Source organism: Lytechinus pictus, chromosome 10, assembly GCF_037042905.1.
Source record: "Lytechinus pictus isolate F3 Inbred chromosome 10, Lp3.0, whole genome shotgun sequence".
In the NCBI taxonomy this organism is placed as follows: Eukaryota; Metazoa; Echinodermata; class Echinoidea; order Temnopleuroida; family Toxopneustidae; genus Lytechinus; species Lytechinus pictus.
In genome coordinates this window covers 5,109,142-5,132,729 of record NC_087254.1, presented here as the reverse complement: position 1 = coordinate 5,132,729, position 23,588 = coordinate 5,109,142, and the positions used below count along the sequence as shown (strand labels likewise).

General features: G+C 37.5%; 1 protein-coding gene across 2 annotated transcripts; it reads left to right on the top strand.

The window, feature by feature from the left end:
- The first annotated feature begins 13,826 nt into the window (after positions 1-13,826).
- Positions 13,827-23,311, top strand: LOC129268990 (18S rRNA aminocarboxypropyltransferase-like). 2 transcript variants are annotated; one of them, XR_010294746.1, is made up of 6 exons: positions 13,827-14,015; positions 16,180-16,408; positions 17,411-17,604; positions 18,113-18,292; positions 19,899-21,177; positions 22,280-23,311. XR_010294746.1 is itself a non-coding variant. In XM_054906440.2 (5 exons), exons 1-5 carry the CDS (start codon positions 13,907-13,909, stop codon positions 20,381-20,383), a joined length of 1,197 nt encoding a protein of 398 aa, XP_054762415.2. In that variant the 5' UTR covers positions 13,827-13,906; the 3' UTR covers positions 20,384-23,311. The 2 variants fall into 2 exon arrangements, 1 of the variants encoding a protein (XP_054762415.2); XM_054906440.2 differs by having other exon boundaries at positions 19,899-23,311.
- The last annotated feature ends 277 nt before the right edge of the window (positions 23,312-23,588 follow it).

Genomic DNA, 23,588 nt, shown 5'->3' with positions numbered 1-23,588 from the left:
ATCATTGCTCCATTTATAGGCAATTAAGCATTAAGACCTTGTATCTACATGCATTTCCAAGATTTCATCATCATTTTTATCATCATCATCATCATCATCACTATCATCATTATGCATCATCATCGTCACCCTTGTCATTGTCGTAGTTGTTTTACATCATGATTATCAATATCCTTGCAACTGATTTCATTTTCTATTTTTTAAAGTTATTACTATAATCATTTTTTGTCATCCATCTTGCTTATTCAAGTTAATTATATTAGGCAACATTTGTTTTGGTTTGTCATATTCTCAAGCATATTTGCTTACAATGACAATCTGTCTTCTGCAAATGATTTTATGTTCAAAGATGTATATTTCTGATTTATTGTCAAACTATCTTTGTTATATTTGTGTGACCATATTATATTGTTATGCAAAAATTATTAATGTATCAAATCAAATAGAAGATTAGAATTCTACATGATCAATTCCCGAAGGCAATCACTGACTCTAGTGTTGAAACTTGAAAGTTAAATGAACAATGTATGAGTGACAATGGGTGAGGGCAGTGTTCATGTTTTATGTTCTACACCATCAGACTAACATCAGCATAAGGGCATCCCATAGTGTGCAAGAATTATCACACTTAAACCTGTCTTCTGTATTCAACATTCACTATTTCAACCCAAACTGAATTATCACCCTGACAGTGACCCCTGTATCAAAATTAGTTTAATAACTGGATCAGAAGAGCTACAGAATTTTTACAAATGAGCAATATATTGGTGAGAGGGACACATCAGTATGTTTTATAGCCTTGGCGAATAAATGAATCATACAGATGGCCATCAGAATCATTAAAATTACAAATTCTCACCAAATTGTCACAATCTTAATTTGGGAGGGAAGGGGGAGCTATATTTCCCACCCAAGTGAATCAAATACTGAAATATTCCAGTGAGCACTGTAGTACCAGTATGTCAAAAAATGAGGGGCAGAAAATCTTGTTATTCTTTGTGGGGCGATTCCACACTAGAACTTCAAAAATATCATAAATTTCAACATGCTTTCAATAAGTCATAAGTAGTGTAATATTTTACTATGATACCTAAATTTTATGAAAATAATGAGTTTTAACCAAGAGTGAAATCAGATATAGTTTTTTGGAGGGGAACAATGGAATTTTCAATTTTCAATAATTTTGCTAATTAAATAGTCAAGTACAAACACTGCCTGAAACAATTATTGGCAAAGCACGAGAAGATTGAAAATATTGCAGGTCAATGGAATAATGTATCATTGATGGTTCCAAATAATATCTACAACATTTTCATGATCCATAATAGGGGCAGCCCTGATTTTTCCGAACCTATTTTTGGCAATGTCCCGTACGACACATAAAACTGCAAAAGTTTATCCTACAATTTTATTTTTGATGATGCAGTTTCACAATATCATTTTCTCTTTCTTTGACCCATGGGCGATCGATTTATCCCATAAGGATCTAATCACTGCCCTTAATTTTTCAATAATTGTCCTATTAAAAGTTGTCCCGTACGACACACAATATATAATGCATTTAATTGCAGGATTTGGATTCAGAAACTATAAAGAGTAGGCCTATTTTAATTCAAGTAATTGATTTGACATAAAGTGAACTGATAAAATACTTTTTTATCTCCATAGAACACGAAATAGGTGATTCTAACCATTTTAATTGATTTCATGTAGGTGTATTCTTTTGTGAATCCCTTTAGCTAAACTGGTGATTTTCACTTGTCAGAGCAGGTTAACTTCTTTGCCACTGAGCATGAAAAGAAAACCTTTATATAATTGATTCACCCTAGCCTGGAAGATGACTTCCTCTTGCATGCTAATGTGGAATTATTATAAGATGTAAAAACATACATATCATTCAATCAACTATTTGGACTTCCCTTGATGATCACTAATATACAGTATTGAAACTCCTTACTTTTTTCAAGTTGTTAAAAAAATCTGTAAAATAAGACAAACCATATGGTTTCATGAAATGCAGAAAGGTTTGAAAAGTAGAACCGTATTTCTTTAGAAAAAAATATTTTGTGGAATTACAAGTGACATTTGTGACATATATCGTGTATATATACATTTTGTATGAAAAATTATAACATTTTAGCCCAATAATTTACACAAACAGTTTCATTCATTCATTGTTTAAATAGTGTATTGGAAATCATCAATTAATTCACTAAAATATAACTTCACAGAAAACCTCAAGTTTTTCAGCTCGTAAAATGCTGCGAAATCTTGTAAATTTCCCATCATGAAAAAAAAATGGTAACATATTGCTCCCGATTGTATATATTGAGGTTGCTTAATTATATTGTCCTGAATGACCACTTATTAAAATATTTTTTATCAAAAAGGAAGAATTTAAGGGCAATGCTCCCCTTCTGATTGATAAAAGTTCATTGTTTTATTCAGACTGCCCAGTACAACACGCAAGTGCCTGTACAACACACAGTGTCCCATACGACACAAAAGTGTCCCGTACGACACACAAGTGTCCTGTACGACACACAAGTGTCCCGTACGACACATTATTTTGTTTATGATATATTGACAGAAATATTCAGCCTTTTGCGGTATCTAACATAATGAATGTCTTTAGTTTGATAGGACTATCATTATCATCAGCCAAATAAAGTGATTGAAGAAATCAAAGAGACATAAAGTAAGAAAGTTTGGCTTCAATTTAGAGATGTCCCGTACGACACATTTTGAGTGTCCCGTACGCCACAATGCTCTCGAAAATTGTAATTTGCTTTATTTATTCATGAATGTTTATTTTGCTTTCTTTCATAGATGTGTTTATTCTTGGGTAATTGAATATCAATTTGAGTTCAGTTTCTATGAAAATTATCTGTCCAACTCACAGACTTTAGAGTACAAACTTGAGGTTTCGAAAAAAGCCACTTTTCTGCGTCCGTACGACACATTACTATTTTAAATCTGTATTATACAGGATGTGAATTCAAGTCATGTTAAGTCTTGGTTTTTCTAACACTCTGGTAGTACTTGATGATCACCTTTAGTTACTGAAATATTTTTTGTTTTTCTTGTCAAAAAACTATCAAATGTTCTCTAAATGTCCCGTACGACACGTATGGAATCACCCTGTGGGGAAAATAACGGTCCCCATCATTTCCCAAAATGAAACTGCCAAGGTGCAAATTTAATATTGCATAGTCTTAGTAATCTTATCGACAATTTTTTTATTCCATGTCTACTTATATAAAACATAACATTGGTATCATTAGTTTCAATATAGAAGGTCCATAACTAATTTTCTACCCAAGATTCTGGTAGAGCATTATAAATCCAAACAGTCACTTACAGTCCAGTTCTGTGACAAGCATCTCTTGACTCAATATATCTGCTGACAAATGTGCAGTAAACTGTCTTCAAGCAAACTACTACTACATCAGATTGCTTGGTTATTAGTGCAGGGTTTGGGCCTCATTCAATATTTCTCTGGCATCAAAATAACATGGCCGTAAATAATTAATGCCTATTTGGGGGAATTATTACATGTATTTTAGAGACATTTTACATTATCGTCCATTACGCAAAATGGGGGGGGGGGGGGGGTAAATAATGTCAGTAGACATAATTGATAAAGTAATGGGAAGATTTGTTTTCAGAAAACAAACTTCATTCTGGAAATAGAGAGTATGACACCAAAAAATAATGTCTCATGACATGGACCACAATTTATGAATCTCACTTTATTCAGTCAAGACTAGATCTATGCCAAACAAAAAAAAAAGAAAGAAAAAAATGAAACCTAGATCTAGGGTAGGCTAACTCACCCTGGTCACCCACGCCACCGGCCAAAATCATTGGCAGCTCTAAATAATACAAAATTAACAAGATGGACAAACATGATAAAGAGAAATTACTAATAATATGAATTTCATGCATCAACCAGAATACCACCTTTTAAAAAAAAATCTTCGCTTGAAAGTTGAACACAAAGAAATAAAAATACGGTGAAGTCAATATGCATTATGTGCACTACCTCGAGCGAAGTTCGTGTAGGCTCCACTCCACTTCACTACCGCTACACTACGCTCCACCTACCCGAACTTCGAGACCGTGAACTCTATCTGATATTCCGAGTGGCAAAGGTGGGATTTTATGGGGGGAAAATATAAAATTCATGCAACATCACGATCTTTAAAAACAAAACTAATAATATTCTTACTTTACACAAAGTTTCCCTTCTTTTCCATGCTTGTATGAAGTTGTAGTTGTATCAGTCTCAAAATTGGTGATTTAGACTAGAGCCAATATGAAGTTCCTCACACGTATAAATAATTCGCCACCGATTTCAAAACATCGCATGCACGCGAAGGTCCGAGCTAAGACCCTTATTATTTATACGTGTGAGGAACTTCATGTTGGCTCTAAATCACCAATTTTGAGACTGATACAAGCATGGAAAAGAATAGACAGCTGGCAGCCGTCTGTTTCGAGGAGTTTTTTAACATTTTATTTTTTTTTAATTTCTCCTCATACACAGACGGCTCGCTAGCGTGCAGCCACCATTAGGGGACTTGCAATGCAAAATCCCCCCGTCGGGGCTCTTCAATTTTTGTCTTTAATGAGTAAAAATTTTGAAAATTCACGCGACCAAAATGCAAATTAATATTCCCTCTTGGCATCAATTGCCAAAAAACGGAGAAAAATCAAGTTAAAAGGAACAAAAACAGTGACTTACCTCGGCTGTCGCGCAAATTCACTTCCCCTTTTTATCCGATCTTAAGTACATAAACATATGGCCATTGAGTCCCCTGTACAGATCGCGCTAGAACTTCGGTCTCTGTATTTGGTGAGTGAAGCCAACGGAGTTCAGCTGAACAACCAACATAACAGAGACCGAAGCTTTTGGTCTAGGAAAAGAAGTGAAACTTTGTGTAAAGTAAGAATATCATTAGTTTTGTTTTTAAAGATCGTGATGTTGCATGAATTTTATATTTTCCCCCCATAAAATCCCACCTTTGTCACTCGGAATATCAGATAGAGTTCACTGTCTCGAAGTTCGGGTAGGTGGAGCGTAGTAAGCTTGTAACCGATTTTGCAATCGGCAACCGATTCCATTCGATTTCACCACAATCGGCAATCACTTGCCGATCTTCGATCATGCCCCTTGAAGGAAAAAATCGAAAATAAAAAATCGGCGTAGATCTGGTTACAGTGCGTGATCGCTCAGAACATATTTCAAGATTGTTTTTGAGGTGCTAGCTATTTAGAGGTCGCATTATTCAGGGAGAAAGTCGCGGTATTATCTATGGCAATGTTTAAGGGGATAGATATCTTCTCTTCCAACTCATGGTGATAGCGGATGCCGCCGTGAACTTTGAAAGGTCGTATTACCGACGGAGCTCACTGCGTTACTCTCTTACATCGTTTATGATTATATACATTTTATTTTCAACCTCGTGGTGATAGCGGATGCCGCCGTGAACTTTGAAAGGTCGTATTACCGACGGAGCTCACTGCGCTACTCTCTTACCCCCTTTATAATTATATAAATCTTCTCTTCAACCTCGTGGTGATAGCGGATCCCGCCATTAACTTTTAAAGACTGTACTATTGACGGAGCTTATTGCGTTGCTCTCTTACATCGTTTATGATGATATTCATTTTATTTTCAACCTCGTGGTGATAGCGGAAGCCGCCGTGAACTTTGAAAGGTCGTATTACCGACGGAGCTCACTGCGCTACTCTCTTACATCGTTTATAATGATATAAATCTTCTCTTCAACCTCGTGGTGATAGCGGACCCCGCCAGAAACTTTTAAAGGAGAATGAAACTCTTGGAGCAAGTTAGCTTTTGTGAAAGCAGAAAAATCAAAGAATAAGATCAACAAAACTTTGAGTAAAATAGGACTAGCAATAAAAGAGTTATGAGCATTTGAATGTCGAGATCACTAATGCTATGGAGATCCTCCCATTGGCAATGCGACCAAGATCTGTGATGTCACACACGTACAACTCTCCCATTTGGACACTGAAAATATACCCCAAAACATCTCTTTTTGCTCATTCTAATCATATGACAAACGATTCATCAATGATATAATGTTGTGAAACCTCTGTACTTGTCATCTCATAAAGAGAACACCTCACCTTGTGATAGACTCTATAAAAGTGAGAATATAAGTGAAATAGTACTAAAGTAATGATGAGGGAGTTGTACGTGTGTGATATCACAGATCTTGGTCGCATTGCCGTTGGGAGGATCTACATGGCACTAGTGATCTCAATATTCGAATGCTCATAACTTTCTTATTATTCATTCAATCTTCCTCAAACTTTCAACAATATGTTTCTTTGATTTTTCTCTTTGATATGGATTCAGCTGGTTTCAAGGGTTTCATTCTCCTTTAAAGACTGTACTATTGACGGAGCTTATTGCGTTACTCTCTTACATCATTTATGATGATATTCATTTTATTTTCAACCTCGTGGTGATAGCGGAAGCCGCCGTGAACTTTGAAAGGTCGTATTACCGACGGAGCTCACTGCGCTACTCTCTTACATCGTTTATGATGATTTACATTTTATTTTCAACCTCGTGGTGATAGCGGATGCCGCCGTGAACTTTGAAAGGTCGTACTATTGACGGAGCTCATTGCGTTACTCTCTTACATCGTTTATGATGATTTACATTTTATTTTCAACCTCGTGGTGATAGCGGACCCCGCCGTGAACTTTTAAAGATCGTGCTACTGACGGAGCTTATTGCGTTACTCTCTTACATCGTTTATGATGATATTCATTTTATTTTCAACCTCGTGGTGATAGCGGAAGCCGCCGTGAACTTTGAAAGGTCGTACTATTGACGGAGCTCATTGCGTTACTCTCTTACATCGTTTATGATGATTTACATTTTATTTTCAACCTCGTGGTGATAGCGGACCCCGCCGTGAACTTTTAAATATCGTGCTACTGACGGAGCTTATTGCGTTACTCTCTTACATCGTTTATGATGATTTACATTTTATTTTCATCCTCGTGGTAATAGCGGACCCCGCCGTGAACTTTTGAAGATCGTGCTACTGACGGAGCTTATTGCGTTACTCTCTTACATCGTTTATGATGATATACATTTTATTTTCAATCTCGTGGTGATAGCGGATGCCGCCGTGAACTTTGAAAGGTCGTATTACCGACGGAGCTCACTGCGTTACTCTCTTACATCGTTTATGATGATATACATTTTATTTTCAATCTCGTGGTGATAGCGGATGCCGCCGTGAACTTTGAAAGGTCGTATTACCGACGGAGCTCACTGCGCTTCTCTCTTACCCCCTTTATGATGATAGACATCTTCTCTTCAACCTCGTGGTGATAGCGGACCCCGCCGTGAACTTCAAATTGATTTGAAAACGCTAGCTACCCAAAACATTTTAATAACATATTTCAAATCATCGTGCGTGCTTGCGTCGTCTACTTCATTTTAATTGCACTTGCGACTTTAAGATGATGCGTCGTAAGAGATCATTCCAATAATTCTAAATCGCTAGCACCTAAAAATACTTCTAAAAGATGTCCCGCCGATCGTTCATTAACCTGTGATCTATGAGAAATATTTTCATTTTATTTTCCTTTGCGCCTTTGCTCGGAAGATGCGTCTTTCGTTTATCTTTCTAATAAAAATCACTCGGTTTATTTTAAAGCAATAACACCTCAAAACCCCTGGCTTTAAAACATGTTCCAAACGATCGCGCATGTTGGCGACTTCCATTCCAATGCATTCGTCTTTGTGACTTTGTCAGGAAGATGCGCGCGACCGCGAACAACATTTTGATGTATTCCTTTGTTTTTAAACATCGCCGATTCGATTTTCGATTCGATTTCGATTTTAGAAGCTTAACTGCCGATCCGATTTTCGATCTGATTTTTGATCCGATTTACAACATTAGAGCGTAGTGTAGCGGTAGTGAAGTGGAGTGGAGCCTGCACGAACTTTGCTCATCATCCATCATCAGTGTCACTTGCAACGCCACGGACGCAGTCGCAGACAGGCCGAAATTTGCAATGCCCAGTCATAGTCATACTCATAATCATCAGCTCATGGCATGGCATGGGAAATGAAGAGATGACTGAGAGACTTTTCATGGCATTTTTTAACAAGTATTGATGGTGAGGTTTGCAGCTGCACCTGCATTGCACCTGCCGGTCCCCGGTACGGTACTACAATACTGCAAGAATCTTCAGGATTGAAGGAGGCAGTGTAGCTTGAAGAAGAAGAAGAAGAGGTATGCTGGTAAACGGCGGGTGCGAAACTGCATAATCGCCGCGACGGACCCCAGGCCCAAAGCTGAGCTGAGTGCGACCTGAGGGGTCCATGGTGCGACCGACCAGGCAGCGCAGCGCGCAGGGCGATAGTTCACCGCAGATACCGGTACGCCTCCCAACCACCAGGGCACTGCGATGCGACTGGCTCCAGCTGCTCCACATCTGGCGAGCTACACATTAAAAACTTCAATGGCACGAATATTTTTTTTTCACAAACCTGATTTCCATCAGAGGCTCCATTAGACAGTCCATCAAGAATTGCATCAAATCCAATCTCATCTGGCAGAGGAGGAGGAGGCGAAGGAGGCGGTGGTGCTGGTGCCATCTTGACAAAGTTTGACTATTGCCAATTTGATAACATAAATTGGAATGGAAATTAATGGAAATTTTTCTCCGTTTTATAGTGAGAAAAAATACTTTTTTATTATATATTTTCCTTTGTTATCTTTTATATTTACTTTCTTCCCTATAAATGACATTTAATTTAATATTTTGACAAATATTCTCCTCTCTGTGACAGCTCAAATTGGTTTCACAATCACGAGATTTTGAGGGTATTTTGAGTTCATTGACCGCAAATGTATACATCGCTCAAAAGAGATGCGCTGTCTCACTCGGGTTTGAGGACCCTGTCTCAGGGTATTAGGCCTATATATCAGTCTGAAAGTTTGTGAAACCATAAATTAAAGGCCATGCATGAGGCAATGTGCAACCGGTGCAACCCTGTGGCATCGATGAGTTCATTTGAATGGTGAGAGATAAATCCGAACAAACTTAAATCTGAAAATTCTGTTTAATTAAAACTAACAGGCCCTTCATGGGGCAGGGCCAACTAGTCGAACTAAGAGGTCCCGGGGGGAAAAATCCAATAGGCCAATTATATAGGCATATTCCCCTCCCGGATTCCCCTTTTGGGAAATGCCATATAGACTGAAGTTCAATAAATTCTACCTTTATTTTTACAAACAACATTTTCACAATGCCTAATCATGGTTATCTAATTCTAGAGTGAAGTGCGGGCTAGATCATTATCATAAACAATATAAACGATGCCTGTGAAGATTTTATAGTAGGGCCAGTAATTTTTCAAATGTAGACGATCTGGGGGTGTTTTATTCAGTGGTGTAGCTACGGGGGGGCAGGGGGCACGTCCCCCCCCCCCCCCCCACTGATGATTGGCGGAGAAAAAAAAGAGGGGAAAGATAGAAGAAAAAAGAAGAGGAGGAAGAAAGTGAATGAAATAAGGTGGGGGAAAGACTTTAACAAAAATGAGATTCATATCTTGCTCAATATAGGCTGATATGAGCTTGAAATATCAAGTTTTTAAGTCAATATGCAAAATACATTTCAGCTCGGATATCGGGCTTTCATTATTATTTTTTTACAAATTGATTTTTTTTAAGTGCTCTTTAAAATATCCCTTTTCAGATGTGATAGTCAAAACGTATGCCTATCAGCTAGCGATGCGCGCTCGCTTTTTTATTGGTGAATTATGTATAGGCCTACCTCTATATCAATTGTATAACAAGCTACTTAAAATTCCATTTTCATTACAGTTTATTTTAAAAAAATCGGCTCGCAATTTGCGCTCGCATTAACCCATGCGTCCTATTCATAACTATACGAAATGCTTAAAATGTCCAGTTTTCAAGCCTTAATAATCAACAAATTCCACGCTCTCACTAAGTATATTAGATTAATAAATAAGCAAATAACATTTTCGTGAATTCCTAATAACTAAATTGGCCATTCTTTAGAATGGAATATCGATCGACAAGTTTCTTCTCGCACTTAGAAATAATAGGAAGATTTTCATATATGATGACAACTCCTTAGAATGTACCGGTCCTAGGTTAAAATAATAATTTAAAAAAAAATCATTTATCAAGTGTGATCCACATTCCTACGCAGTGCTTGAAATAGTGCTTAAAACGCGCTTCGAGCTGGCATTATTGATCTTCATGAGTAAAAAATGTATACAGAATGTCCAGATTCTGGTCTAAATCTAAAACAGGTGCACGCATGTTTATTGATATAGGCAGCTTGTTCTTTATTTAAAACGTGCTTATATTATCCAGTTTCATCAGATCAGAATATCAATAATTTGCCGCTCGCGCTTCACGCTCGCATTAATAATGTAGGAAGATACCCAATTACCCATCCTTTCATGATTTACAAAACATGAATAGAGTTTCCCTTTTTAGATCTAAAATCTAAATTGTCTTCCGCTCGCGCTTCACGCTGGCATCAATAAATTGTTTACATACCTATCCCTTTCCAGGCGCGTAGCCAGGGGGGCGGTGGGGGCGGTCGCCCCCCAAAAACGCTCCCAAAAAGAAAAAAGGAGGAGAAAAGGGAAGAAAGGTATAGCTTTGTTGTCTTTTCCCTTCTTTTTTGCATAAAATAAAAGAATAAAAACCTTAACGAGACGTTCTTCTCTCTTCATACAAAATTTTGCTTCCGCGCTCCGCGCGAGAAAATATCAAAATTGCCATTCCCTTCGTTTCCCACTCCTTTTTTCTACTCTGTTTTTCCCCTTACCGGCCGTGGGAATCATGTATTCTTGCCAGATATTATAAAGTATACATGGGAGTAAAGAGTATGACAAGTATTTTTCTTTAATACTGCATTGACACAAAATTTGGCTCTTCTGTTCGGAGCGGGTAAACATTATCGTCACTCCCTGAGTCCCCAAATGCTATTTCTTCCGCTTTTCAGCAAATAATTTTTGGCAAAGTATCTGCTCAAAGGGGGAGGCATTAAATTTGTGCCGTGCTATTATATATGCAAAAGTATGAACGATATTAAACTATATTCTATATCGCTGCTCATCCATGTCTTGTTTTGCGCCATTGATTTGAAATTTTGAATATCACTGAAGTTTCTTAATCAAAAGGAAGCGCTATATGAGCGAAATTACACCTTTTTCCAAAATAAATCACAGAGGTTTCCGTGCTTCGCAAGCATATGGGAAAGGAAACTTCTCTCTTCTATATAGCTTGCTTCATCCTTTTCAAATTTTGAGCTCGTTTTTCTTCTCAATCGAGTTATATAATAAAAAAAAATCAAAATTAGAACAGGTTAAAGTTTAAGAGATTTTTTTTTAATATTTAGAGCTTCAACGCCATTCGCGGGAAGGAATAGCGCCAATTTCCTTCCTGTATATACCCGTCTTCTACTCTGTTTTGCGACTTGAGTTAACGAAGTTTAATGTGGATACATTTTTTACAATCAAATCTGATGTGACCAAGGTAGGCATAATGATTTCTGTTCTCCATTTTTATAAAAAGTTTTAAGTTTTTACGCTTCGCGCGGTAAGATGAATTATTTCAAATTCTTAAATCTTTTCCCATTTTGGGGGCGCTCATAATTTTTCTCGAAACAAATTTGTTTTAATCATAGCAAGTCAATATTCGAGTTGATAAGGTAACTAGAGAGGCAAGAGACGCCTTCTTTTGATTTGAATTAGATGAGATATCGAAAACTTCTCCCTAGACCCTTCCTGGGGGGATGTTTCATCAACATGTTGGTCCGACTGTCAGATCCATAGTCAGATCTGACAACTTTCCTTGATTCTAATTGGCTGAGAGGCTCCAGCTCATAGGCGGCGGAAGCGGGGGGGGGGGGGGCGGGGGTCCTGTCCCCCTAAATTTGAGGTGGTGGGGGCGGATAACATTTCTGTTGATAACCTTTTTTTTCTTCTTTTTTGCTTGTCAATTTTGTTTCCTGCGCCCCCCCCCTTAATTCAGGTGGACCCCCTAAAATGTTGATTGATAACTTTTTTTTTGGCTTGTCCAATTTTTCTGTTTCTGTTTATGGTAACTCCCGTAGGAACTCGGCAGGACAGCATTTTTGCTGGTAAACGCCAAGCTAGTATATAACCAATTACCTAGGAAACATTTTACGTCTAGGTTAATCAGTCATAGTGGCTGACCTTATAGACGACAGATATTACTCTCGGGCCTTTTTATCAAAGTAGAGACAATGGCAGAGTAGGGATTCGAACTCACAACCTTGCGATTATGAGTCCATTGCTCTAACCACTGGACCACACGACCCGTGTGGTCCAGTTTACCTGTGTCCATCCCAAAATTTCAGGTGGACCCCCCTTATATTTTTTGGCTTCCGCCGCCAATGCTCCAGCTGCTAAAGGCACTTGGTGCATTCAAGGAATTAATCCTGCCCGTACCCATCCATCTTACCTGGGTTGAGTGCAGCCAGGGCCGTTGCTAAAGGGGGTATGTCCCTCTGATTGAAAGGGATTGCAAAATGACATCAGAAGAAGAAGAAAAAAAAAATAGAAAAAGAGTTGTAAAAAAAACCCGAGTAAGTGAAGATAGAACAGTCAAATAATTTTGTTCAATTAACAATAATTTCATCAATGGTTAAGATGAATGTATCATAATAGACATATTATCTGAAAGGGAACTTTGTGAAATGAATTATAAGACACATTGATGGAAATGAAAAGGGATATTACTGCCCTGCTGAGTGCTGAAAGGCAAATATAATCCTTAATCATTTTCAGAGACGAATCCTCATTCAAAATTCTTTTTACAGATTAAAAAAAAGTCACTTACATTCGAAATAGTAAGGTGGATACAGTTGTAAAGATTCAGGAAACATATTACCATACGGGATTACCATCCTGAGCTGTGTTTGATACTTTGATATGATCAACTTCACATCCCTGGGTTCACATCATCAGTATCTCATTGTCCAGGCTAGCTGCATGCGGGCTCATTATAAATTTCACTTTAACATGGGGGTAGACTATATGTACAGGCGCGGATCCAGGAGGTATGGGTGGTTATATTTTTTTATTTTTTTTTATAGAGACCCGCGACTGGCCTATATTGTACAAACAGGACTTGTACAAACCATATAATTTTCATCCTGGAGAATAGCCTACCCCATTTATAATACCCCCCTCCCAACTGGGAGTTGATACTTTGATTATTTTGATCAACTTCACATCATGCAGTATCTCATTGTCCGTCCGGGCTGCGGGCTCATTATACATTTTTTGGGTATAGATTTGTTCAGGCGCGGATCCATGCAGGACGGGCCGGTGCTTGTATTTTTGATTGATTTCATAGAGACTCGCGACTGGCCTAGGCCTACATTTTACAAACGAGGACTTGTACAAACCATATAATTTTCATCCTGGAGAATACCCCATTTATAATACCCCCACCCCAACTGGGCGTTGTTTGATCATACTTTGATTTGATCATGCAACTAATTCACATCATCAGTAGGCCTATCTCATTGTCTGGGCGGCAGGCTCATTATAAATTTTTTGGAAGATTTGTACAGGAGGGGGTGCTCGTATTTTTTTTTTATAGAGGCCCGCGAATTGTACAAACTAGGCCGAGTATAAACCCCTATATAAACCAAAATACCCCATTTATAATCCCCCATCATGTCTGCTATCGAACTTCGTATAGGGTCACAGATAACCGGAAATGATAAGCCGGATCGATCGGCTCGGATATTGCATGCCGAACTGAAATGGTAATGCGCGGAGCTAGCTTCGAAATCGTGGGATAGTTAGTTAGTCTTTGCTGTTATGGGAAAGAAAAAAGGACAAGGAAAGAAGGATCATGGAAAAGGTGGAAAGCAGAAACACGGCAAACAACACAAATTCTTTAAAATCGGCGGCGGTACAGATGAAGGAGGTAAAGTACCGATAATATCCAAGTCTCATCGAGCTCAGCTCAGTTGAGTCCTTTTTTATATAGTGCTGTGTGCACAGTTTTATCCACGCAATTTAAAGGGTAATCGCACGTTCCCTTGTTTCATGTATTTGAATAGCACATGAATGAAATTTCATAATGTTATATGCAGGTGGAAAATTAGTACCAAGACAACTTTCACTCTGGCTGTGTCTGACGTCTGGACTGGGAAATAAATGAGCATGCCTAGCGTGGATTGATTGCATTAATCTTTTTTAATGTTCTTCTTCTAGGACCAATGAAATTTATCATTCTAACTTCAAATTTCAATATAATAATCTTTTATTTGAGCAAAAGCCAATGAAAGATTTGCATGTGTCTCGTGCATACATTTGATATTCCTTCGCACGTGAGATGAAATGAACCCGTGGGTGCACAGCGACAAATCGTCCATAGACTGTGTACAACGGATAGATCGTCTCCGCACAGCGATTCGGAGACCGCTGATTGGTCAATCGCGCAGATCACGTCATGACTACGTGGTCACCAAAATAATTCCTTCGGACTGCGTGCGGAAGTATCGATAGCGACAACGATATCCGGTCACGTTGTGTACGCGGGAAATAGTCTTGGTTCGTGATCGGATCGCTCTGGTATCGATCGAAAATTATCGAAACTGCAATTTCATGCATATTCACGCGACGCTCCGAAACCCTGAAGCCAATTGACGTTGACTTTGTGCATGTTGCAATAGACTACAAATTCCAACGAACACGATGCAATATCAACGCTTATTCGTAAGATTTTGACGGAAAAGCAAGAAGTAATCGAAATTCGCTTACCTGTGCGGTATCAGTGAGAAAATAGATCTTCCGAGAATACCTTTCATAATTCATATAAAATATAGGTTATAGGAAAGTGAAATTCTAGGTCGATTTTGGTACAAGGTGATAGAGAATTGCACTCTTGTTTTGATGGAATACTGTGTGGGGAAATGGAAGGCTTGCACTGCGCATGCTTACTATATTTTCATTCATAAATTGGCTCTCGGCAGTGGCTGGATGACGTCATGTAATAAGCAAAATGTACACGCCCGCTAGCGTTGAACGCTCCGCGATCCGTTGTACAAAATTTGTCGCTGTGGGGTGGTCACGTGGTCATTATGTACCTGATAATTTCTTGTTTTCATGATAACTAACTGTTTGAGTATTCATCTTCAAACTTGGGTTATGTATGCACATGGGAAGGTTGATGATCTGATGGTAAACTGCCGATTCGACTATTGCCAACTCGTTCAATTATCATATGGTCTACCTTCATTTAGTCTAATGCTATTCCGTCCATCAACATTTTTCTAACAGCCATTTGGTCCAATCATCACTTCTTTTAATCACCAGTGTTCGTTTATGACCATTTCGTCTCATAACCAGTTGGTCAAATACCAATTTTCTTTTCATTCATTTCGCCAAATTAACACTTAAGTCCAATGAGACCAAATTTTGTATGGACTAAGTGGCCATTGGACCAACTGGCTATTAGATGAAATGGAGAGTGGATGAAATGGCACTTAAAACATGTGGATAGTGGATGAACTGATGGTAGACCAAATGATAGTAGATGAGTTGGCATTTGGACAAAATGGCATTAGACCGATTGGAAATAGACAGATCTGATTAGACTTTAGGCCTTGAGGTCAAAGGTCACAGAGGGTATTATCTGACAAGTTTAGAAGTAACTGATCTGGGGCCCGTTGCAGAAAGAGTTGCGTTTAAACGCAAGTCAAAAAATCAATCGCAAGTCCAAAATGCGCGCTGTTGATTGGTTGAAAATCAAGTTGCGCATGATTTTTAGAGTTGCGATTGATTGCAACTCTTTCTGCAACGGGCCCCAGGTAATTGCAGAGGCATAAAGTAAAGTCAATAATCTATCAAGTTTTATTTTAGAAAATGGATTAATATATCAAGGAAGTCTGAAAATATTCTGTACACAAATTGGAAGAAATTACAATTTTGTACATTAGGCTTTCTTCTCTTTGACCTGTTCGAGGCTGAATGATTTCCATAGACTCCAGCCCGCACTATACAGCCTGGATTCTACACCGGGTTAACTACCACAATCTGTTGAAGTAACTAATTTGCATACAAACCCCTGAATTGTTGATTTTCAGCATCTCTACCAAGGGCGTTGAACGGAGGAGATGATGTTGAGGAAGAGCCAGATCATCTGAAGATCCCCATCCCTCTGGCAATGTGGGACCTAATGCACTGCGACCCCAAGAAGTGTACGGGTCGCAAGCTGGCAAGGAAACGTCTTCTTCGTACTCTGAAGCTCTCCCAGCGTTTCGATGGGATCATCCTATCTCCAATGGGTACCAACTGTGTCTCGCCACAAGATAGGTAAAGAGTGAAACAAAAGTTGAACCTAGGTCCTGTTATTACATAGATCACTATAGATGGCCTGGGAGTCATTTTCATAAAGGTGTTTGAATTACACTGTAAGTTACATGAGACTGTGCGCACAACTGGCGTCCCTTTCTTGTACTAAATTTGATCCCAAATTTTCAAAGTCCTATTATAAAAAGGAGTGCATTCCGTATAACCTTAAATCGATTAAACATTGATAAATACAAACTTTTCCCTTCAGATGCCTGTTGAAAATTAAATGTTAATCTACAAAGATCGTATTTCAACCATAGCTATTGGGAATCAAATTGATTGAGAAACTGATTGAGAATCTGATTTAGCACCCAACAAAGGTTTACCAACATGTGTAAAGTCATGTGAGACTTATGAACAGCTGTATGAACCTCCATCCAAAACGTAAAAAGCAAAAGTTCCGACAACTTTTACAACAAAGGGAACAGTTCTGTAAGTCTGGAAAACGAAGTCCAAACAGGAGCAATCACTTTAAAATTTCCACATTTCAGAGGTTCAGTTTGCTCCATCTCTTCCAAAACTTGTTATTCTGTCATAGGCGGTTCAAATTCATAAAACTTATTATCAATAAAAAAAAATAATGATAATGATAAATTGCTGTCAGCCAATAATTTTCAGTAGATTTTAAAAGTTTGTGTAAGTTTAATATATTAACATTTTTAACTAGAAATAGTACATGTAATCTCCTTTTTCATCCAGCATCCAATTACAATATTATTTACTGATGCATAGGGAAGGGGATGTTTTTAAAGTTCAGTGCTTTAGAGGTTTTGATTGCAGATGTAGTTGGGTTTCAAACATGGTGCTTGCTCTAGATGAAGTTCATGATAGTACTTAAGTGAAGTAATTCAAATTACTATTAAATTAATTTTTTTCCAAAATTATTTTTTTTCCAAAATGTCTTTGATGAAGTGATTGTATGTCTTGCTGAATTTGAACATTTGTCTTACTTTGATGTTATAGGTCAATAGTTGAGAATAACGGTGTGGCTGTGATAGACTGTTCATGGGCCCGGCTGGACGAGACACCTTTCGCCCGGATGAGGGGGAGTTATCCACGTCTCCTGCCTTACCTTGTGGCTGCAAACCCTGTCAACTATGGCAAACCTTGTCAGCTGAGCTGTGTTGAAGCACTGGCTGCCGCCCTCTATATCACAGGTGAGATCAGTACGAATTCAACCATTGTTCATGTAGTAATTTGATGTTGCTCTCAACTACCATTGACTCTTCGAGCATTAGAACATCGCAATACATGTAGGGGAGGATCCACAAGGCCAATGAGGCCAAGGGTTAAGTACATTTGTTTACATCAAACCTTTTCCGCTGAGCCGGATCTTCAATGTAACTGAAATATACACTCAAGAAAACACCATAGTTGTTTTTTTTAATGTAGAAGTCAACTATGTAAGATCAGGGCATGTTTTGAAACTGAAAGCAAGGTTTATTAAGATAAGATAAGGCTAAGGAGAAAATAACTTTGATGTAGACAAACATAACGCTAGGCCTTGTGCACACTTAGCCTCATAGGTAGACCCCTGTCAACAATCGTATTTCTTGAAATTCTGTCTTGTACATCTATTTTGGTTTCAGTTATGATCTCTGACTCATTTTTGCTATGTTGATTAAACAGAAATTAGCCAACCAATATCTGTCTTGCAATTGTCAGGTTTCCAGGAATATTCGCTTCGTCTTCTCAAGCGTTTCAAGTGGGGTCCGGTCTTCCTTGACATCAACCATGAACTCCTGGACATCTATGCTGCTTGCAAGACGGGTGCTGACGTGGTCAAGGCCCAGCAAAAATGGATGACCCAACTCAAGCAGGAAAAAGAGAGAAGAAATCTTGTTGGTGAGTTCAGGGTTAAGGTGACATTAAAGGACAAGTCCACCCCAACAAAAAGTTGATTTGAAGAGAAAAATCCAACAAGGGTAACACTGAAAATTTCATCAAAAAGCGGATGTAAAATAAGAAAGTTATGACATTTTTAAAATTTTGCTTAATTTCACAATACAGATACATACACATGCTGGTCTGTATGCAAATGCGGGAACTGATGACGTCACTCACTCACTATTTCTTTTGTATTTTATTATACGAAATATTCTTATTTCTCCTCATTGTCCTGTTTTGTTTCTCCCCGAACAGAACATTTTATGGTTCATTCAAGTTGGACCTTGTTGTCAAATCTGTAAAAATTGAAATATTTGTATAATTCAAACAATAAAAAACAAAAGAAATAGTGATTGAGGGGCATCGTCGATTTTCTCATTTGCATGTGGCTAAATTGTGCATATAACTATTTTGTGAAAAATAAGCGGAACTTTAAAATGTTATTACTTTCTTAATTTACATCCAATTTCAATGAAATTTTTAGCATTATGCTTGTCTGATTTTTCTCTATTGATTCAAATAAAAAAAATTCTGAGGTGGACTAGACCTTTAATATGTCATGTAATTTATTAAAGGTCAAGTCCACCTCAGAAAAACACCACTTGAAAGTTGGGTTTATATTTCTCTCCGCTTATTTTATAATTTCACATGTAGTAATTACATAATTTGATTATGATTCGGAAGTAAATAAGAAATACAGTGGATAGAAGTCCTGAAAAGGACTGTAAACCAGGAAAGATTGATGAGTTGAGAACAGCTTGAGTAGTAGAGCTAATGAGGAGATGCTGGCTTGAGTCGGCGAGTAGAGATGATGAGTAGTAGAGAGACTCGACGTTTCGGGCAGGTTGACTGTCCGTCTTCAGGAGTGCGTCCGTCTTCAAGAAAGAATACTCTACTCTCAAATCTCCACTTTCTCGCCTATCCATTTCTTCTCTTCTTCTATCCACTGTTTCTATAACACTTCACATGGTGTACCGTAAACCACATCAGCGATTGTACATACCACCATGCAAACCTTCAAACAACATCTAGGTTGAGTTAGGTTATCATTATCCAGAACTATGTAATGTTTCTTCATATGCATCATTGTGTTGGGATAGAGTAAAATATCAATCGTAGAATGATTGTCAAGATCACGATAGACTAACATTCGTAATCATTCATTTTGCTCCTGTCATCTTTTTCCCCTTCCACCTCTTCCATTTCTCAAACCTATACAGAAACTGTCAGAATTAATGATGATCATTTGAAATATTCTGTTCATGAGTGAATGCAATGAATCTCTTTTACTTTGAAAATATAGTGGGGTCATTGGTATCACATTTCTCCATGCATTGTATGTATAAGTAACTCTGACTATTTGAGCTTCCATAAATGGAATAATGTGTCATGTACCTGTTATAAGTCAAATTCCTTCTATAATGTCGAACTGATTTCCGTTTTTTACCTGAAGATTCGATGTTGGCAGAGATAACAGGTATTTTTGTATCATTATCTCGAAATAGAATACCATTATATATTTTTATGTCATTATCATCTTCGACTTTATCTTCCTCATTCACAGATCCCATGGATATTGATATGAACAAGACAACGTACAACATGAACCGCCAGCCAGAGTATGACATGCCTTCCTCTGAAGAGGAAGATTCTGATGAATCCGATGATGGGGCGGAGGGAGAAGGTGGCAAGGTTGAAAGCGAAGAGGAAGAAGAGTCCGAGGAAGTACTTCAGCAGCGTAATTACGACATGCCAGATTTGGAATCATCAAGTGAAAGTGACTGTGAAGACGCTTTAGAAACGAACTTGACGAATGGAGAAGCTACGTCAGAAACAAATATCTCGTTTGGCCAAGGTTCCAGTGACCACAAGGACGGTCTCGATGTAGCTTTAGGGGAAACAGGATTACCTAAGAATGTCAGAGATGTTAATGAGATGGATCAAAGGACTTGTGCAGAGGATGATGATCTCATATGTAATGGAGATGATGTTCCTGTAGAATGCGACGAGGTCAGCGCTGGACTCCAGAAACTGGATGTAGAGAGTTGATGTTCAATCCAATATTTAAAAAGGACTTATTTATATAGTTACACTAACAGGTGCCTTTATCATTTAAAGTTTTATTGCAATGATCTCACCTCTCCGCTCCTCAATTGCTTCTTTTTTTTCTCCCTCTCCCTCACCCCTCTCTTTCTTCCTGTCTCTCTCTCTCTCTCCTTTCTATGTCTCTGTATCTCCCATTTACTTTCTGTTGGTGTATCTGTCTTTCCCCATTATACATTTCTATATCTTCCAATATTTTACTGTTTATCTTACATTTAATTATTTTCGCTATTGAATCTATCAATGATGGATGCAAATAAAATTCATATCAATTTTAGAATTAAAGAACAGATTGTTCCTTTCTCATTATACAGTAGACGTCGTAGAGTGAAAATGAGAGATGAACATACTGCAAGTCTGGGAGAATAGTTGGATGTTTGGTTCTAAAGACCCAGACCAGAGCTAAAAGTGAAATTGACAAATAGTAAATATATAAGATAATAGTACAACAATGTAAGTTTTATGCATATTCACTGAAGTATTTTATTTATCAATGGGTGTTGACCATGATTTCATGTGTTAAATGCGTTGTGATTCCATAGATTTGTTTACCGAAAAACTGGGTGATTTTTCTGCTTTTCGGATGAGAAATTTGAATTTTTTTTCAATTTACAGAAGAAAATGGCACTGACAGCAATTTACTGCTCAAGTGGATGAAACTCTACAACTCTATACACTGTTTTTTGGTGATTTCTTTGTATAGCTCTTACACATAATTCAAATGCACATATAATTGGAAAGCTGCATCAAATAAACAAGAAATAAATTATGGTTAACAGTCAGACTGCAGGTCCCAAGAAAGTGGCTTCTTTCATCCAAGTGATATTCATGACTTGAGATGTTTTGCATATTTAATGAGCTTGATGCGGACCAAAACACCTCTTTTCATTCGGTCATTGCTGCTCTAATTGTGCATCGAATTTCATGAATTTGGTACCATTGTAAAGAAGAAGAATCATTCTTTCAGGTCATGTGTTTGGATTTATTCAAAGATTTTGTAATATAGGTTAAAATTTTGATCTAAAATATGCTACAAAATAAATATTTTCACCTGACAAAAGCTGCTATTTTCACACTTTATTTTTGTTTGAGCCCAAATGATTTGTATATCATGATAAAGCTGAATATGTATGCTTTGAAATGATATAGGTTTCAAAATAAGAATTGGTTTAATCGGGTCAAGATCACACTTTTCATTTGCCAAGTACATAAAGCAGCTTGAAAACAAGAATACTGCACTCTGATTGGTCAAAGAGACCGCACACTGGCAAATTCCAACGGTTCCAGTGCCTGGGTTCGTGGGAAGGTCACACTTCCCATGTGGTAATCTCCTCAAATACCCCGCGCCTGTTGTTCTGTGAATCTTATCCAGCCAATCAGAACTCTGGATTTCATGCAAGTACAAAATTTCAGAAATCTCGCCTTGTACCTTGGTGGGAAAAGTGTGATCTTGACCCGATTAAAAGGTGCTGCATATCAAGAGTGGCATTGTGAGAAAGTACAGAAGTTCAGCTTTATGTTGATATAAATATCATTGAGGCTCAAAATAAAAAGTTTTGCACAATTTGCAAAAGAAAACAGAGGAAGAAAATTCAGTTTTGAGGCACATTTTCAGGCCAGAAATTTACTTATTTAACAAAATATTGTATACAAAATAAATGACCAATATGAAAGAGTAACTTTTACTCTATCTGATGGTGCAATAATATTTCATTTAACTTGAGGTTAAAACAGGTAAATTCTTAGAGAAAGAAAATCTCACGAATCACGAGATTTTGCAAGGAGGAGGATTCAGCCACGAGATGATTTGGATGAATCTGGCCTTTTTGCTCATTAGCATAGGGACCTGCGGTCTGACTGTTAAAACTAGTCCAAAGCTGTAGATTTCATCCATTCAAGCTTGAATCAAAATATATTTTTGATATCTCTTTGTGATATAGGTGAAGAAATATAATGTGTAATCCTAAAGCAGAGAAATCATTCAGTTTTTCTGTGTATGAACCTATGGAATCACAACACTTCTAATACAACATGATGTCATGGTCTTGGTGCTGGTGAAAAGCACAGGAAAGTCTATTTTTAAAGCCCAATAAATGGAGCTATTCTTAAGAAAAATACCCGGCTGGTAAGCGGTGAAATGCACAAAAACTGCACTGCTGTGTTTAGTAGTTGAAAAACTTTCGATTGGTATATGATTTGTCAATTTCACTTTTGGGTCCGGTCTGAGTCTTTAATGAAAGCAGATAAAAGGAATGCTTACACCTTAACTTTACAGCTGTTCCTTCTCTTTAAGGATGTGTAAATTACAAACGAAGAAATAAAGTTTCTAACAAAAATTGTGGGAATTTAGTAAATTTTGTAAGCTTGATTGCATTCAAAAATTTATTTTCCTCATTTTCAATTATTGGAAACTTAAAACTTTCACTGAATTGTTCTTTTAATTTCTGCTTTTATTAAAACAAATGTACCTCTAATACCAGGCTGGAGAGGGAGAATGAGAGTTATATGGGCCAATTTTTCTAGCTTGTTTCTTTAGTATGATTTAAATAATGCCCCTTAAAGAGATACTCCGGGCTGAAAATATTTCTATCTAAATAAATAGAGTAAAGTTCACAGAGCAAAATGCTGAAAATTTAATCAAAATCGGATGACAAATAAAGTTATTGAAATTTAAAGTTTAGCAATATTTTGTGAAAATAGTTATATGCACGTCATTATGAATATTCATTAGGTGGGCTGATGATGTCACATCCCCACTTTCCTTTTTCTTGTTATTACATGAAATCATAATTGTTTTATTTTTTTCATACACGTGTAAATTATGTGTCTCCATTATAATGAAATAAGTTGCGGCAATAAATAACTAATGCACTTAATCAGTTGTCAATCCAGTTATTGTTCTTGGTAGAACAAAATTTAATAAACCTTATCTCATATGATAAAATACAAAAGAACAAGTGGGGATATGACATCATCAGCCCACCTAATGAATATTCATAAAGACATCCTAGAACTGTTTCACTGGAATAATGCAAATATTTAAACTTCAATAAATTTATAATTTGTTATCCGATTTTGATCAAATTTTTAGCATTTTGCTCTGTGAATTTTACTATATTTATTGAGATAAATATATATCTCCAGCCTGGAC

Excerpts from the sequence above, each read along its gene's own strand:
- LOC129268990 (XM_054906440.2), top strand. The coding sequence starts at position 13,907 with ATGGGAAAGAAAAAAGGACAAGGAAAGAAGGATCATGGAAAAGGTGGA. Across the intron at positions 14,016-16,179 it reads CGGCGGTACAGATGAAGGAG|CATCTCTACCAAGGGCGTTG; the intron begins GTAAAGTACCGA and ends GTTGATTTTCAG. Across the intron at positions 18,293-19,898 it reads AGAGAGAAGAAATCTTGTTG|ATCCCATGGATATTGATATG; the intron begins GTGAGTTCAGGG and ends CCTCATTCACAG.